This window comes from Ranitomeya imitator, chromosome 1 (assembly GCF_032444005.1).
Source record: "Ranitomeya imitator isolate aRanImi1 chromosome 1, aRanImi1.pri, whole genome shotgun sequence".
NCBI classification, from domain to species: Eukaryota; Metazoa; Chordata; class Amphibia; order Anura; family Dendrobatidae; genus Ranitomeya; species Ranitomeya imitator.
Window position 1 is genome coordinate 253,529,512 of NC_091282.1, and position 17,161 is coordinate 253,546,672.

A 17,161-nucleotide genomic window follows, 5' to 3' on the forward strand; every position below is an offset into this window, starting at 1 on the left:
GAGAAATCTGATTCCATTCCAGATCAAGCCGTGTCCTTTGACAGGACTAAACACCCCCATAAGACTTTTACAGTCCACCCTGAGTTTACGGCCACACTCAATCGTTACAGGGACAAAAGTCTCTGGAAGCGAAATATCCTTTTTCGGCTGTGCTGAGGAAGGACTGGGCTGAATCCCCTGTTGTAGACCCGCCAGTGTCTCGCCTGGCATCCAAGACCCTTTTATCTGTACCGGATGGGTCATCTCTTAAAATATCACAGACCGTCAGATAGAACACCTGGCTCGCTCTGTTTTTTGAGGCCTCTGGCTCGGCCCTCTGTCCTTTATTCGCTGCAGCATGAATTTCTAAGGTGATAGTCTTCTGTGCAGATACCCTGGCCAAATCCATTCAGAGTGGTAATTATCTTGCCAGCCAAATTTCTTGAACTGGAGATAACCTGGTACATGCATCTTGGATGCGGCTGACTGTTCTGCTCCATCGGCAGCGAGTGCAGTCACGATAAGCAGAGCATTATGCTCGGAGAGTGGAAAGCGCTTGATATCTCTGCCTTTCCAGTGCGGTGGCCTATTTGATGAGAACATGGATCAGCTTTTTTCTGATGCCACAGGAGGAAAGAGTAAATTTCTTCCCCAGCAGAGGCTTAGGTGTCCTTTTCGGAGACAACAACAGTTCCAACCCGGGTTGGTCCACCACCACTACCTCCCTGGGACAGGGCGCTCCCCACACAGGGACAGAGGTTCTCGATTCTCCTACAGATCTAGTCGACAATGGTAATCTCGCCCTAAACAGTCGAGATCTAAGGGATCTAGGTGTCAGAGATTTTCTGCCGCTGACTCCTGGTGTCGTCTGGTCGACACCGGCAGGGTGGCCGGCCGCCTACTTTTATTCAGTCAGGCCTGTCTATCCGTCGTTTACAAGACCTCAAACTTCTAAATAAGGTTTGTCATTTTCGCAGGGAATGTCTGCGTTCAGTCTTCGCTTCTATGGAAGAGGGAGAGTTTTTTGGCATCCATCGACATCTGCGATGCTTACCTACATATCCCGATCTTTCCCCCCCACCAGAGATTCCTTTGTTTCGCCATTCATGACCAGCATTTCCCATGCTGAGTCACTCCGCAAGATGGGGTCATTACCCCGGTTTCGGGAAACGAGAAGTTCAAGGGTTTCTATTCGAATCTGTTTGGGGTCCCAAAAGAGGATGGTACAGCCAGGGCCATCCTGGACCTAAAGCTTCGGAAACATTTTGTCAGAGTACGGCATTTGAAGATGCCGTCTCCCCTCTCCAAGGGTTCCTGCGCTTCGCCATCCGCGAAGAACATTTTCATCTCAGCCTTACCCTTTGGCTTGGTCATCTTGCTAGCCCTTCAGCAAGAGGCCCGAGCACTTTGCAGCCATCTCTTCTGTACATTCGCCTTGGCATGAGGGACAACATGCGCTTTTGGACGCATGTGACAGGAGCCTCTTCTCCCTCGTCATCACACTGCCCAGGGGAATTGGTCTCCTCAGGAGTCTTCTCTTCCCATGAATGTCCTGGAGAACCGAGCGATCCGGCTGTTCCATCGTCTCCTGACAGGCCATCCCATCCAAATTCAATCAGACATTGCCACGGCCGTGGCTTACAGATGGGGCATTCGCAGCAAAGCGGCAATGCGCGAGGTGGAACATATCCTTCGCTGGGCCAATAGGAAACACTTGGTTATCACGGCTGTTCACTCCTGAGCATGGAAAACTAGGCTGCGGACTTCCTCACCCGTCAAAGCCTGACCTTGGGACAGTGGTCTCTCCAACCGGAGATTTTCCAGCTAGCCTGTCTTCACTAGAGGACTTCGGACGTGGACCTAATAGCGTCCTGATTGAATGCAAAGATGCTCGAATTTGTAGCTCGATCCTGGGACCCGAGAGCCATCGGGTGGACGCGTTCGTCCCTCCGTGGAGTTAGTTTTCATCTTCACTACCTGCCCCCATTGCTTTTGCTTCCGAAGTAATCAGAAAGATCAAAGCGGAGGGAGTACCGGTGATCCTAGTTGCTCCAAACTGGCCACTCCGAGCGTAGTATGCAAAATTAGTGCAGCTTGTCGCAGAAGTCCCTTGGTGACTACCAGATCGAGCGGACCTGCCTTTGAAGGGCCCTTTTGACCACCATAACTCGGCCCTTGGCCGTTGAATCCTGGGTTCTAACCGTAGCTGGTTTCTCCCAAGAGGCAGTTTCCACCATGGTTAACGCTCAGAAGCTGGTGTCGGTACGCATCTATCATTGGACCTGGAAAGCCTTTTTTGATTGGTGTATAGGCCGAGGTCGTCCTCCTCTGTTTTTCTCCATTCCCTTTTTTGAATTCCTTCAGTCCGGTCTGGACTCGGGCCTAGCACCGAGCTCCCTCAAAGGGCAGGTCTACCTTATCCGTATTGTTTCAGCGTAAAGCCTCTTCCAAACCGCGGGTGAGAACTTTCTTCTGGTAGTCTCTCGTGTGGTTCGTCCCTACAGAGCGCCCTTAGACGCCTGGGGCCTTAACTTGGTCCTAGGTTTCCTATAGGAATCTACCTTCAAACAGTTACAGGGTTGTCTCTCTCTCCCACCTCCCATGGAAGGTCACCTTCCTAGTCGCAGTAACATCAATCAGAAGTGTCTCGGAGTTAGTTGCTCTCTCCTGCCGAGCTCCTTTTCTCTCACTAGGTACGTGTCTAGCACGGCGCCTTTTCACCAGACACCCTGTTCGTGCTCCCGGAGGGGCACCGGAAGGGATCGGCCGCTTCTAAGTCAACAATAGCCAGATGGATTCGGTCGGCTATTCAAGAAGCTTAACGTGTCAGCGGCAAGCCTATTCCAGCTGGGATCAAGGCACACTCCACTCGGTTGGTAGGTGTTTCATGGGCCATTCGGCATCAAGCGTCTGCGGAGCAGTTTTGTAAGGTGGTGACCTGGTCTAGCCTGCACACCTTCTCAGAGCATTACAATGTCCATACTCAGGCACCAGCAGATGCGGGCCTGGGTAGACAGATTTTTCAGGCAGAGGTAGCGCGTCTTTAGACAGCGGATTCCGGGAGTTTACTCTGTTATGATGTTATTTCCCACCCAGGGACTGCTTTTTTTGACGTCCCACGGTCATGTGTCCCCCAATGTGGCGAAGGAAAAACCTGATTTTTGTGTACTCACCGTAAAATCCTTTCCTCTGGGCCACTCATTGGGGGAGACAGCACCCACCCTGTTGGCCTCATGGCTATTATTGTTTTTCTAATTTAACATGTTGTACCTACATTTTGTACCTATTCTTGATGATTACTCTCCTACTGCTTGGTCACTAAACTGGTACTGTCTGGAGCCAGTGGGTGGTGTATACTGCAGAGGAGGAGCTAACTCTTTTTTGTATTCACTTAGTGTCAGCCTCCTAGTGGCAGCAGTATACACCAATGGTCCTGTGTCCCCCAATGAGTGGCTTGGAGAAAAGGATTTTACGGTGAGTACACAAAAATCCCTGTTTTAAATAAAAATGGAAAACTGTGTTTTGTTTTACTTCTAATAAAATACTTTAAACTAGCTGTGTCTTTATTTACCATACAACTATGGGATTAGTAATGGAGGTGTTTCATAGACACTTCTCCATTAGTAATCCACGGGCTTTATGTCACCTGACAATACAAAGGTGACATCAACCCCACTTGCCACCGCCACAAGGCAAGTGGGAAGAGCCAGGCAAAGCGCCAGAATTGGTGCATTTAATAGATGCGCCTTTTCTGGGCAGCTGGGGCTGCTATTTTTAGGTTGGGGGGGACAATATCAATTGCCTCTTACCAGCCTGAGAATACCAGCTGTCAGCTTTAGCAAGGCTGGTTGTCAAAAATGGGTGGGACCCCACGCCATTTTTTTAAATTTAGATTAAAAAAAAACTGTGGAGACCTCACTATTCTTGATAACTAGCTGAAGCTGACAGCTGAGGGTTGCAGCCTCCAGCTGTCAGTTTTGCCTGGCTGGTTATAGAAAATAGAACCCACACCAGTTTTTTTTTTTCATTCATTTATTTACAGCGCAGGCGGTGGGTGTGGAATACTCTCATCAGCCACTCCTGCTGTTACTGTTATTAGCGGCACCAGGTGTAGGCTGATGGGAGTAATAGTCCCATCAGCCGCCGCCTGCTGTTATTGGTGTCTCTTGAATACAATTCTCATCATTCTTCCCTGCTCATGCTGATCGCTAGCAGAGCATCAGACGAGAGCATCTTCAGCACCCGATGCCGGGGAACAGCGCTTACTGTAGCAAGTATTACACATAGGGACACTGTCCTCTCTAGTACCGTTTTTTTTTCCGGTACTGGAAATATCATGACGTGTGAAACTGGCCTTAGAGTTGTTCAGAAGTTAGCAACATTTAGGTGGTAAACATAACATTTTTTTGTCCTGTCATACCACTTTGCATTATTTCTGGAAAGGCACCTGAAGGGTTAATAAATGACCTGACAGCAGTTTTGAATATGTTAAGTTGTGCAGTTTTTAAAATTGTATCACTTTAAAGGGTTTTACAATTTATAGGTCCAAAGTCACTTCAAAACCAAATAGGTCCCTTAAAAAAATTAGTTATGTAAGATTCCTTGAAAAAAAAAAAGGAAAATTACTGCAACATTTATTAAAGCGTCTAACATCCTAACAAAATAAAAGAAAACTTTACAGATGATGCTAATGTAAAGCAGACATGAGGGAAATGTTAGTTATTAACTATTTTGTGTGATATCAATTGTCTAGTTTAAAGGGATAATCATTCAAAGTTTGAAAATTGCTAAGTTTCATAAATGTGTCATTTCAGAGATTGTTATAAACGCAAAACATATCAACATAAATTTATTATTATCTTAACCCTGCTGTTGTCTTCGGTCAAAAACGACCGACCTTGAACTTCAATATTCTTTCAAATATTCAAGATGCGGCTCTGAAACCCGTGGCTGACCGACCCATCCTCATTTAAGTCAATCAACCACAAGTTTCAGAACCGCATCTTGAACACCCCCAAAAATACCAAAGTTCAAAATCGGTCTCCCCAGATCGAAGACAACAGCAGGGTTAAAATATAATGTGTCATGACAAAACAATATCAGAAACATTTCAGAGTTATTGCCACATAAGCGACATGTAAGATTTGAAAAATTTAGCCCAGTCACAAAGGGGTTAATTTTTGTCCTCACAAAAAAGAAACAAAGATTGAAAGAACTACTGGATATGTCAACATGAGCTTCCAAGTCATCCAAATGTCGGTTTAACTTTGGTGTCAGACAGGTGTTCTTTTGAACTGGCATTCATCAGTGCATTGTTTTATGATGTTTAAGATGACCTCAGCCAAAAGACTGTAGAAAACAATGAGCAGAGGGAAGAGATCATTCGTCTCAAGCAGGAAAGTGCATACTTGCAGGCTGAGCTGGTCTTTGCAGGTGAGTAACATTGAATTACAATAACCTCCATCACATGAATGGTGTTTACATCATGTAAATTCTACGTTACAGCTGAAAGAGAGAAACGTAAAGATCAACTCCTTCAGCTAGCAAAATCCAAGCAAGAAAGAACAAGCACAGAACTGCAGAACTTACGACAGGTAAAGCGTTCCAGAGTTATTCCCACATAAAGTAACACTGGTCAGAATTGAAAAATATTAGCCTGGTCAGGTAGGTGAAAACAAGCTGGGGCCGTGGGCGTGAAGGGGTTAAGCATTATGGCCATAGGTTTTTATTGCAAAGAAAATGTTTTAGTGTTTTTATACTTTGTGATAACCTATATACAAAACTTGTGACATTCTACAGGCTTGCATTCAGCAGGCTGTGTGATTCCACTGGGCCAACCTGTTAAGGGAACTGATGCTTAAAATACAGGGCATGCTTTATTGTGGCCAGATGCATAGGAGTTTGGGGGCCAATTGAAAAATAGGCGAGACTTTAAGGGGTTGTCCGACCCTGGAGCACAAGTCTGCATTCGCTCTTGTTAATCCTCACAGCACACGTTGGGAGTGGGCGTTCATGTGACAGTGAGTATGCAATTTGCGTACTTCCGGCCACATTCCAACTAGACGTGTCTGCCTCACTCAATTCCCTTGCATTGAGCAAGGCCGTGCATGTCTAGTCGGCATTAGCCCATGTATGCAAACCGCATACCAGCGGTCACGCTCCCACTCCTGGCACATAGAGTACTCCAAGTGTTTTGAGTGATGCTAGGATAAGTATGCTAGATATCAGCGGTGTGGACAAGAAAGCTGTACTGTGTCTACTATTGGCTCCTCCACAGATTTACATGAAGCAGCAGCTCGACCTGCAGTTTCTTCACCTAACATTGGAGAGTTCCTGTGACAAAATGCAGAAGCAAGTTGATGTCAGGTAAATCCTTACACCCAGATGGGAGAAGGAAGAGAGAATGTGTTGTTGCATTTTACAATTTAGTAAAATTAAATATATTGTTCTATTTTAGAAATGAATTCATCAATAATCCCACTAGTAAAATGTTTTTAAAATGGTTTGTTCGAGCATAGGTATTAATGACCTACGGACAGGATAGTTAATCAGTAGCAGATCAGTGGGGGTCCCTGGCATCTGTTATCAGCTGCTATCTGGTCTTAGACACTTTGAGCAGGGCTCCTGAACACAGCTCTATTCTATGTGTAGCAGCGGTTTCTGGCTACTGCAGTATAAACTCTTAATCAAAGAAATGAGACCTGTGCTCATATTGCTGGCAACAATCGGCAGCGGCTGCTACACTTTCAATGAAACTGCTCTCTGCACCTCCATTCAGTGTGTTTACATCTAGCCGCCTAAATTACAGTTGATCAGTGGGGTGCTGGGTGTTGGATCCCCACCGATATGCTATTTGTGACCTATTGTATGCATAAGTAATTAATACCTAAGCTCGGGCAAACTTTATAAGTTTTATTATGTTTTTATGGTACTGTCTGGTGACTGTCATGGTGAGATTAAAGGGGTAGTCCGAAGGCAAAGCATTTTACTCCTAACTCCCTCTCTATTTAGTCCTATAATTCTAAGCTATTTTCTAAAATACTTGCTTTACAAATTTCCTACTGTTCCCTAAATGAACTGTGTAACTTTTTGTATTTTTTTTTTTAATTCCCTGACTGATGATTTGAGTATCACCAGTGCATGCTGGGATACTAAAACAAAGCATGATCAGGGGGGCAGGGTCTGTGGTCACTGTCACAACCTCTGCCTCCTCCCTGAAACGAAGTGTCATCTGTGTCGCTCATTTCAGGGGCGGTGCTGTCCCTCGGTGTCTCCTTTGTGCAGGGTCTTCCTTGTGCAGGGTCTCTGTTCACCCCTGCGATGCGCGCAGCATCCGGCCTGTTGTCTGTATACCCTGCAGAGACCAGTGAAGTTACTAACAGGTGGTAGTACACGTGCATACATATCATTTATCCACTTTCTACTTCTAGCTGTGGTCCATCAGATTTCAATTTGGATTCTACTGAAAATGATGTATTAATAGCAAACCACCAGAGTCCACCATTATGCATGGAAGACCTGAATATGCCTTTAATGCAGTCATCCCTGAAAGACTCAGAACCTCTCAGACACCAGGTTAGTGCTTTCATCTCCTATGTGCCCCAGTAAACCGTAACATGCCTCATTTTTAGTGTTACTTATTGCATTGTATTGTATCCTAGATAAAAAATATTGGGACCAGATTTTATGTTAAAATCTCTAGAAAATGATTAAAGTCAACATATGCAGTTTTGTATGTTCTGTTCTTGAGATAAATTGCAGATGCAGCATAAAAACATGACGAAAATATTGAGAGAAAGCGTTATGAAACCCACTTTTTGGTATGGAAGTTTATGGTATTTTTACATAGTGTTGACAAAATAGTGCGAGTGACATTGCCGGAGGACTAAATGTGATTTTATGCAATAATCTCCTTAGATTCTAAAAACTGAATTATTGCAATTCTTAGATCTTAGCTGGCCATGCTCCATGGCCTGGGGAAATGAAGGCCTTGAGGTGCTAGTCCCCTCACATTGAAAACATTAGAATTTAGTGGTTTCACATCCAGCTTATAAGACTGCTTGACCCCATTTAGTCGAATTTGAGCAGCACTCCCATGTACTATAGATGTATTCAAGATTTTTTTTTTTGGGGGGGTGCGTTTTGAGATTGTTGAAGTCGCAAAGTAGTGTATGTATATAGCTATGCTACCCTTGTTACATGGGATGTACTGGGAGGATAGAAGTTGTAGACTGTGCTGCTGATGTAATTCAAGAAATCCAGAAGACGTTATACAGAATTAACTATGCTGTTTATTCTCAAAGTGTTTTGAAATTGGTCCAACTTTATCAGGAGAACCGCATCTCCTGTGCATAGTTCTCCTGATGAAGTCTTCTGGATTTCATGAATGACATCTCAGTCTACTACTCCTATCCTCCAACTACTTGCTCTACACAGCAGGATCTCCCAACCTGAGGGTACTGCAGAAGTCAATCCTCTAGTCATTGGTTGTGGGTTAAACAACTCACATAAAGGTACCTTCACACATAACGAGATCGTTAACGATATCGTTGCAACGTCACGCTTTTTGTGACGTAGCAACAATCCCGCTAACGATCTCGTTATGTGTGACAGCGACCAACGATCAGGCCCCTGCTGGGAGATCGTTGGTCGCTGGGGAATGATCAGGACCTTTTTTTGGTCGCTGATCACCCGCTGTCATCGCTGGATCGGCGTGTGTGACGCCGATGTGTTCACTTGTAACCAGGGTAAATATTGGGTTACTAAGCGCAGGGCCGCGCTTAGTAACCCGATATTTACCCTGGTTACCATTGTAAAAGTTAAAAAAAAACAACCAGTACATACTCACATTCCGATGTCTGTCACGTCCCCCGCCGTCAGCTTCCCTGCACTGACTGTCAGCACCGGCCGTAAAGCAGAGCACAGCGGTGACGTCACCGCTGTGCTCTGCTTTACGGCCGGCACTAACACAGTCAGTGCGGGAAGCTGACGGCGGGGGACGTGACAGACATCGGAATGTGAGTATGTAGTGTTTTTTTTTTTTTTTACTTTTACAATGGTAACCAGGATAAATATCGGGTTACTAAGCGCGGCCCTGCACTTAGTAACCCGATGTTTACCCTGGTTACCCGGGGACTTCGGCATCGTTGAAGACAGTTTCAACGATGCCGAAGTCGTTCCCCGGATCGTTGGTCGCTGGAGAGAGCTGTCTGTGTGACAGCTCCCCAGTGACCACACAACGACTTACCAACGATCACGGCCAGGTCGTATCGCTGGTCGTGATAGTTGGTAAGTCGTTTAGTGTAACGGTACCTTTAGATGAGCAGTTTACCCCTCACCTATACAAACTTGTCTGTTGGATAAGACCGTATTTTACTGGGTGTTCCCTTTTCTCTTTTACACATCTTTCATAGAAATCAATGGTTCAGCCTGTCAATGAGTTATTTATTATCTTTCTGGTATTATTGATCTATTCTACGTTATTTACTGATTTGCTTGGCAGGCAAACTCTGCAATAAATTCTCTGAGGTATGCTAGGTGTAAATGTAAAACATTTCCGTTAGTTTGTTTCCTCATTTTGTACAAAGACAAAGTAAGGCTATGTGCACACGTTCAGGTTTTTTCACGCTAAAAACGCTATAAAAACTCATACATTATGCATCCTATCATTTAGAATGCATTCTGCATGTTTTGTGCACATGGATGCGTTTTTTTCCGCGAAAAAAACGCATCGCGGTAAAAAAAAATGAGCATGTTCAATATTTTTGCGGATTTTCTGCGTTTATCCCGCAATTCTATGCATTTGGGAAAAAACGCACCAAAAACACGTCAAAAACGCAGTAAAATCGCGGTGAAAACGCATGCGGATTTCTGGCAGAAATGTCTGCAAGAAATCCTGACGTGTGCACATACCCTAAAGCCAAATATTGCACATGTATGAAAATTTGCTTGTATGTATTGTTACAGTATAAGGAATTGCTTTCACTTAAAATGGGCTTACACTGGTTATGAAAAAATAAAAGTAATGCTCTCACCAGTGATCTCCAGCTCTTGTTCTGATAATTTCCCAGTGTCCGCTGGTCTCTACTTGACGCACTGAAAATGGACAGAAATGCCCACTAAGGCTACTTTCAACTAGCGTTGTTTGCTGTACGTCGCAATGCGTCATTTTGGAGAAAAAAATGCATACTGCAAATGTGCTTGCAGGATGCGCTTTTTCTCCATAGACTTACATTAACGTTGCATGGCCACACGTCGCATCTGTCGTGTTTTGGCGGACCGTCGACACAAAAAATGTTACATGTAACTTTTTTGTGCGTCGAGTCCGCCATTTCCGACTGCGCATGCGCGGCCGGAACTCCGCCCCCTCCTCCCCGGACCTTACAATGGGGCAGCGGATGCGTTGTAAAACTGCATCCGCTGCCCCCGTTGTTCATTATTTTCGCAGTTTGCTTCGGTACGTCGGGCCGACGCATGGCGACGGCCCCGTACCGACGCTAGTGTGAAAGTAGCTTAAGCCAATCACTGACCGTAGAGGTGAACTTCTTTATCTTGTGATTGATAGAGCAAGAATTTAAAGGGAACCTGTCACCCCCAAAATCGAAAGTGAGCTAAGCCCACCGGCATCGGGCTTATCTACAACATTCTGGAATGCTGTAGATAAGCCCCCAATGTATCCTGAAAGATGAGAAAAAGAGGTTTTAGTATACTCACCCCTCACCCAGGGGAGGTCCCGCTGCGGTCCGGTCCAAAGGGTATCGCGGTCCGGTCCAAAGGGTATCGCGGTCCGGTCCGGGGCCTCCCATCTTCATAGGATGACGTCCTCTTCTTCAATCTGCGGCTCCGGCATAGGCGTACTTTGTCTGCCCTATTGAGGGCAGAACAAAGTACTGCAGTGCGCAGGCACCGAGCCTCTCTGACCTTTCCCGGCGCCTGCGCACTGCAGTACTTTGCTCTGCCCTGAACAGGGCAGACAAAGTACGCCTGCGCCGGAGCCGCAGCGTGAAGACAAGGAGAGGACGTCATCGTAAGAAGATGGGAGGCACTAGACCGGACCGCGACGCCCATCGGATCGGACTGCCCACCCAGGTGAGTATAATCTAACCTCTTTTTCTCATCTTTCAGGTTACATCGGGGGCTTATCTACAGCATTACAGAATGCATAATGCGGTCCGTTAACGCTGCCATTAACCCTGTGTGAGCGCTGACTGGAGGGGAGTATGGAGCGGGCACTGACTGTGGGGAGTAAGGAGCGGCCATTTTGCCACCGGACTGTGCCCGTCGCTGATTGGTCGTGGCTGTTTTGCCGCGACCAATCAGCGACTTGGGATTTCCATGACAGACAGACAGAAGGACAGACAGAAAGGCGGAAGTGACCCTTAGACAATTATGTAGTAGACTAGATGGTAGCCCGATTCTAACGCATCGGGTATTCTAGAATCTGTTTGCAGTTTATTTATGAAGATTTTAGAATAATACATTGAATACACAGGATTCGGCCGGCCACGACCAATTAGCGAAGTGTGGTTCAAATCCCGCGCCAATTCGCGGCCGGACTGCACCTGTCGCTGATTATTCGCGGCCGGCCACGTAGTATATAGCACAGCCACGTAGTATATAACAGCCCACGTAGTATATAGCACAGCCACGTAGTATATTGCACAGCCACGTAGTATATAGCAGAGCCACGTAGTATATAGCACAGCCACGTAGTATATAGCAGAGCCCACTGAGTATATAGCACAGCCACGTAGTATATAACACAGCCCACGGAGTATATAGCACAGCCATGTAGTATATAGCACAGCCCACGGAGTGTATAACAGCCCACATAGCATATAACACAGCCACATAGTTTATAACAGCCCACGTAGCATATAACACAGCTCACGTAGTTTATAACAGCCCATGCACGCAGTATATAACACAGCCCTCGTAGTGTATAACACAGGCCACGTAGTGTATAACACAGGCCACTTAGTGTATAACACCGGCCACGTAGTGTATAACACAGGCCACGTAGTGTATAACACAGGCCACGTAGTGTATAGCACAGCCCACGTAGTATATAGCACAGCCACAGTATATTGCACAGCCACGTAGTAGTTTGCACAGCCCACGTAGTATATTGCACAGCCCACGTAGTACATTGCACAGCCCACGTAGTACATTGCACAGCCCACGTAGTATATTGCACAGCCCACGTAGTATATAGCACAGCCGACGCAGTATATTGCACAGCCCACACAGTATATTGCACAGCCCACGCAGTATATTGCACAGCCCACGCAGTATATTGCACAGCCCACGCAGTATATTGCACAGCCCACGCAGTATATTGCACAGCCCACGCAGTATATTGCACAGCCCACTCAGTATATTGCACAGCCCACGTAGTATATTGCACAGCCCACATAGTATATAGCAATGTGGGCATCATATCCCTGTTAAAAAAACAAAAAGAATTAAAATAAAATATAGTTATATACTCACCTTCCGTTGGCCCCCGGATCCAGGCGAAGCGTTTACCGATGCTCCTCGCGCGCTCCGGTCTCAATAGTGCATTGCGGTGTCATGAGATGATGACGTAGCGGTCTCGCGAGACCTCTACGTCATCATCTCGCGAGATCGCAATGCATGGAGCGGTCACTGGAGCGTCGCGAGGAGCGGGAAAGGCCTGTTCTGGATCCGAAGGGCCGACGGACGGTGAGTATATAACTATTTTTTATTTTTTTTATTATTTTTAGCATTAGATCTTTTTACTATTGATGCTGCATAGGCAGCATCAATAGTAAAAAGTTGGTCACACAGGGTTAATAGCAGCGTGAACGGAGTGCGTTACACCGCAGCATAACGCGGTCCGTTAGCGCTGCCATTAACCCTGTGTGAGCACTGACTGGAGAGGAATATGGAGCGGGCACTGACTGCGGGGAGTAAGGAGCGGCCATTTTGCCGCCGGACTGTGCCCGTCGCTGATTGGTCGTGGCTGTTTTGCCGCGACCAATCAGCGACTTGGGATTTCCGTTACAGACAGACAGACAGAAAGACGGAAATGACCCTTAGACAATTATATAGTAGATTAGATTAGATATCAGGGACCATGGCAGTCAAATGATAATATGTGTTTGGTTGTGTTTTGGGATTTTCTGACTGTTAAGTGATGTGAAATTAGTTGGCATTATACAAAATGGTATGCTGCCAAAAGAAATCCCTATCCTAGATCATCTCAAAGCATGCTTTCCATGTCACACTTACCAGTGTACCTCAGAAATTGGAATAAGTCACACAGAGCTTTATAGGCCTAAAATTCTAGCATGACCTAGGAAGGAAAGGCAAAAGTTGTGTTAACAACATAAATAATAAAAGGTTACAAAGGTCTTCTTGAGGACACTATCAAATTGATTATTTTTTTATGTAACTGTATTTTTTCTATTCATATAGCAGTTGTATTCCCCAACAACTAAGTTGCAGAACCTGTTGGCAAAGTCTCGCCAGATGGTTGCAGATCTTGAACTTGGCTTATTGCTCAATGACACACATGGCAGCTCTTTCAAAATGGTATGTTACCATGGACTGTAAAATTACTCCTTAAAATGACAGATAAGTTGTTACACCTCATGCTAGTGTCACTGTGTACTGTATGTTTAAAAAGTTTTCTATATTGCAACTCCCAATTATCCAGTTTTTAAAGTCTTGCTGGCAATGATAAATTAATGGGTGAACAATATTACAGGGGTTTCCTGGTCTAAGATGAAAAGGTTGCAGTCACTTTATGTAATTGCAGACTGCCGAATTGTGACACTGTACAATGCGTACGCTGTCCTGAATCTCATTTTCCCCATGCATTCACAAGACTATATATATATAAATATATCTATATATATATATATATATATATATATATATATATATATCTATGTATGTGATATGCATACTTGTGGTTATCTTTCAACTAGTCTCATTTGACTGCTTCCAATAGAAGTAAATTGAGAGAAGCCAAATAAGACTAGTAGGCGCATGACCGCAAGTACCCAAATCACATACATGCGACATGACCGCACACTACCACAATTTAATTCAGTGGAATCATGACAGTGTGTTTGTTGCACACTGTCACAATTCATGTGATTTCCGACTTTTCTTCTTAGACAAGAAATTCCTGTTAACCATTAAAAGGCATTGGTAAGATTTGGATGTATTTCTAGTTCTTTGTTTAAAAAATAGTAATCAGCCAAAGGTACGATACAATGGTAATCATTCATAATCTCTTTACAGCATACAAGAGAAAGCTCCTTATACTGTATTCCTTCAGAACCTGAGAGCACAGAAGACAAACCGGAGACATTGGACAATTGATGGCAGCCTTATAAATGATAGCATACTGATTTTAGAAGATGGCAAATTCCATGGCAGAGTACTGTCTAAGTAACATCATAGAGGGCAGAAATACTTTCCTTCCTGTCAGATTGTGTGTTAGGCTTAAATTAAGGTAAACCATCATGTAAAATAATGCTATTAACTTGCAGATATGGGGTTAATCTGTAGGTAATAGCATTCTCAAACTATGCAACGCCAGTACTGAGAGCCCCACTGCCGGTACGAAATTAACTTTATTCCTCCCGGCAGGCTTTCAGTCACAGGGGTGGTGCCGGCATGTCTTCAGTCACTGCTCAGTGTATAGAGAGCGTGGGGGTAACCGCACCCCCCAGCACTGACAGCAGGCCCAGGCCCCTATATCCAGCATGAGCCCTCACATAGCCCCCTATATGCAGTCAAACATCCCATACAGTTATGAAGGAAAAACACATGCTCAGCTTTCTCCCGTTCCACTAGTGTTTTGCTCCAGTCTCCGGTGCACCGACTGTCTGCACCGCAGATGCGATGAAGTGATTAACTCTGCTGGCTTAGTCGCACACGCTGATTGGTGGAATAAAGAATTGGCGGCCCCTCCGGCACTGATGTATTCACTGCTGTCTGCATCTCGATGATGGAGATAGCGGTGGCAGTGGACGGCAGGCGAGTGCATGGTGCCGCCCGTGGGCCACTGTTCAGCCCTTTGGTTGTCTTTGCTCTATACATTTCCTGAGAAATGGCACTTTATGTAGTGCTATTTTTTATGGTCTTTACCGTGGCATGGATCACAGGATTCTCTGGCGGCGTCTCTCTAGGCTGTTCTGCATTCTTACTCTTTCAGCAACGCCTCCTTGGTAAATACCAAATACTATGTAAAAAGGCCCATATCCCTGGAACCATTTGGTGGCTTTAAAAAAAAAAAAAACTTGACTCTGGAAACGCCCGGTTGAACTACAGGCAATGATTTTACATGATGCACGCCAAAGATAACAAATGTGAATATAATGTGACAAATTGCAAAACTGGAAAAAATGGCAGAATCAAGGGGAGCTCAGGGAGTTTCACCTCACTTTAATTTTGTGAGCAAGTGACAAGTCCTCTTTAAGTTAAACCAAAAATTGTCATAATTTATGGTGTAAATCTATGCCTGCTCTAAGTGACTTTTTGCGCCATTTATGAAAGTGAGCAGGGCCCCTCAAAAACCTGTCCAAATTCATTATAACGTACACTAGAAATTGGCATAAATTGTGGCACAATTCTTTGCCTGCTAATAGCTGACTATATTTGCTTTTGTGTTCGTGCACAAACAGCCAAAAAATGACATTTTTTTAACGCGTGCATTGTTCTTCACCTCATTTTAGGTTAAAAATGGCATAAAAAGCCAGCCTTAATAAAATCCCTGCAGTATTTTTAACAGCAAGAACATTCTTTGGGCATTTAATGAAGTTTCTTCTCAGGTACCAGTATTTCTTCAGCTAACAAGTGTAAGGATCAGTTGGAAGATACTGTATATAGATCATGTATAAAAATAAGTTCTGTATAGTACTGGTTTGTTTGTATTATAAAGACATTCCGTGCTAGAAATGATATGTAAGAAATGTTCATCTGGATACTGAATTAAACAATTGGATCAAAACATAAATAAAAAAAGATTGTTTTAAGATTTCTGCTGTTGTGTGCTTGTTATTCCATTGGGTAGAGGCATTCATTTTACGGTTACATAGTATCGATAAAACAAAAAAGTTAATTGAGAGAGGATGTGGATTAGAAGATAGGGGAATCCCATTTTCACTAATAATCCAGAGAAAAGCAACAGATCCTCATAAGACATAAGCGAGTCTGCCTTAAAGGGAACATGTCATGATATCTGATTTGCAGGCAGGAGGAGCTGAGTCCAGTGGGCAGTCCTGTGCAGAGATGGACAGTCTTCCCTGTATGACTTTGTATGCAGAGATAGATATCAATCACTGAGTAGGACCGCCTACTGGACTCTTATGCATAGAAACACCAAGGACTTCAAATAATAAAATACAAATACTGAATATTTTCCAACATTTATCATTTTACTCAGCTTCTCTATATCATGCTTTTAACAGATCGGACTGCACATACAACTTAACCGGTTCCCTTTAAAAGGGTTATCCACACTTGAAAATATAGAAAAAAAATGCAGAATTCTTTAAAATAAAGTTTAACCTTTTTTCCCCTGCAATTAAATTTCAGGCAACATATTGGGGACAAAGGATAGATTTCAGTTTTGTTGTGACAGACAAGCATGGAGGTGTCAATCAGAATTCCTCTCTGATCCAGTATCACCTCTGTCTGAGAGAGTTCCCCTACATATTGTCTCCCAAAATCTAAACAATTTTGGACATCTCCATACAACCTAGAACGAATCTGCCGCAGACCAAACTCTTTCCCTTTAAAGGGGTTTTCCCCTGAACAAAAGTTCATTTTCATCAATAGATCTTGGAATAATAATTTCCACAATTAGATGTGTTTAAATAAAATGTTCCTGTGCTGAGATAATCTTAGAAATGTGCCTCTGCTGTGTACTGTGTAATGGCTGTGTCTGACCGTACAGAGACATGGTATAATCATACCACAGCTCCTGGGCAGGAGAGTAAGCAAAAGAGAATACAGACAGGACAGCATGGAGTCACCGCTGATTCTTTTTGTGAGATAAAGCATTTCCCTGCCTGTTTTTAAAGGGAGCCTGTCACCCCCCTCAGGCGTTTGTAACTAAAAGAGCCACCTTGTGCAGCACAAATGCTGCATTTTGACAAGGTGACTCTTTTAGTTATGATGCCTGCACACGCTGAAGTTAGCC

At 44.4% G+C, this 17,161-nt stretch overlaps 1 protein-coding gene across 3 annotated transcripts in view; it reads left to right on the forward strand.

Moving 5' to 3' along the window:
• The window catches only part of CCDC62 (coiled-coil domain containing 62), a 51,539-nt gene extending 35,549 nt beyond the window's left edge, over nt 1-15,990 (forward strand). For 2 of the 3 annotated variants that reach the window (XM_069755683.1, XM_069755672.1), the window contains 6 exons: nt 5,311-5,412; nt 5,485-5,573; nt 6,257-6,345; nt 7,410-7,554; nt 13,420-13,536; nt 14,254-15,990. In XM_069755683.1, coding sequence (XP_069611784.1) covers nt 5,311-5,412; nt 5,485-5,573; nt 6,257-6,345; nt 7,410-7,554; nt 13,420-13,536; nt 14,254-14,334 — 623 coding nt within the window. In that variant the 3' untranslated portion in view covers nt 14,335-15,990. The remainder of the gene's footprint in view (nt 1-5,310; nt 5,413-5,484; nt 5,574-6,256; nt 6,346-7,409; nt 7,555-13,419; nt 13,537-14,253) is intronic. The other variant, XM_069755676.1, reaches the window with a different exon arrangement.
• Nucleotides 15,991-17,161: the final 1,171 nt, after the last annotated feature.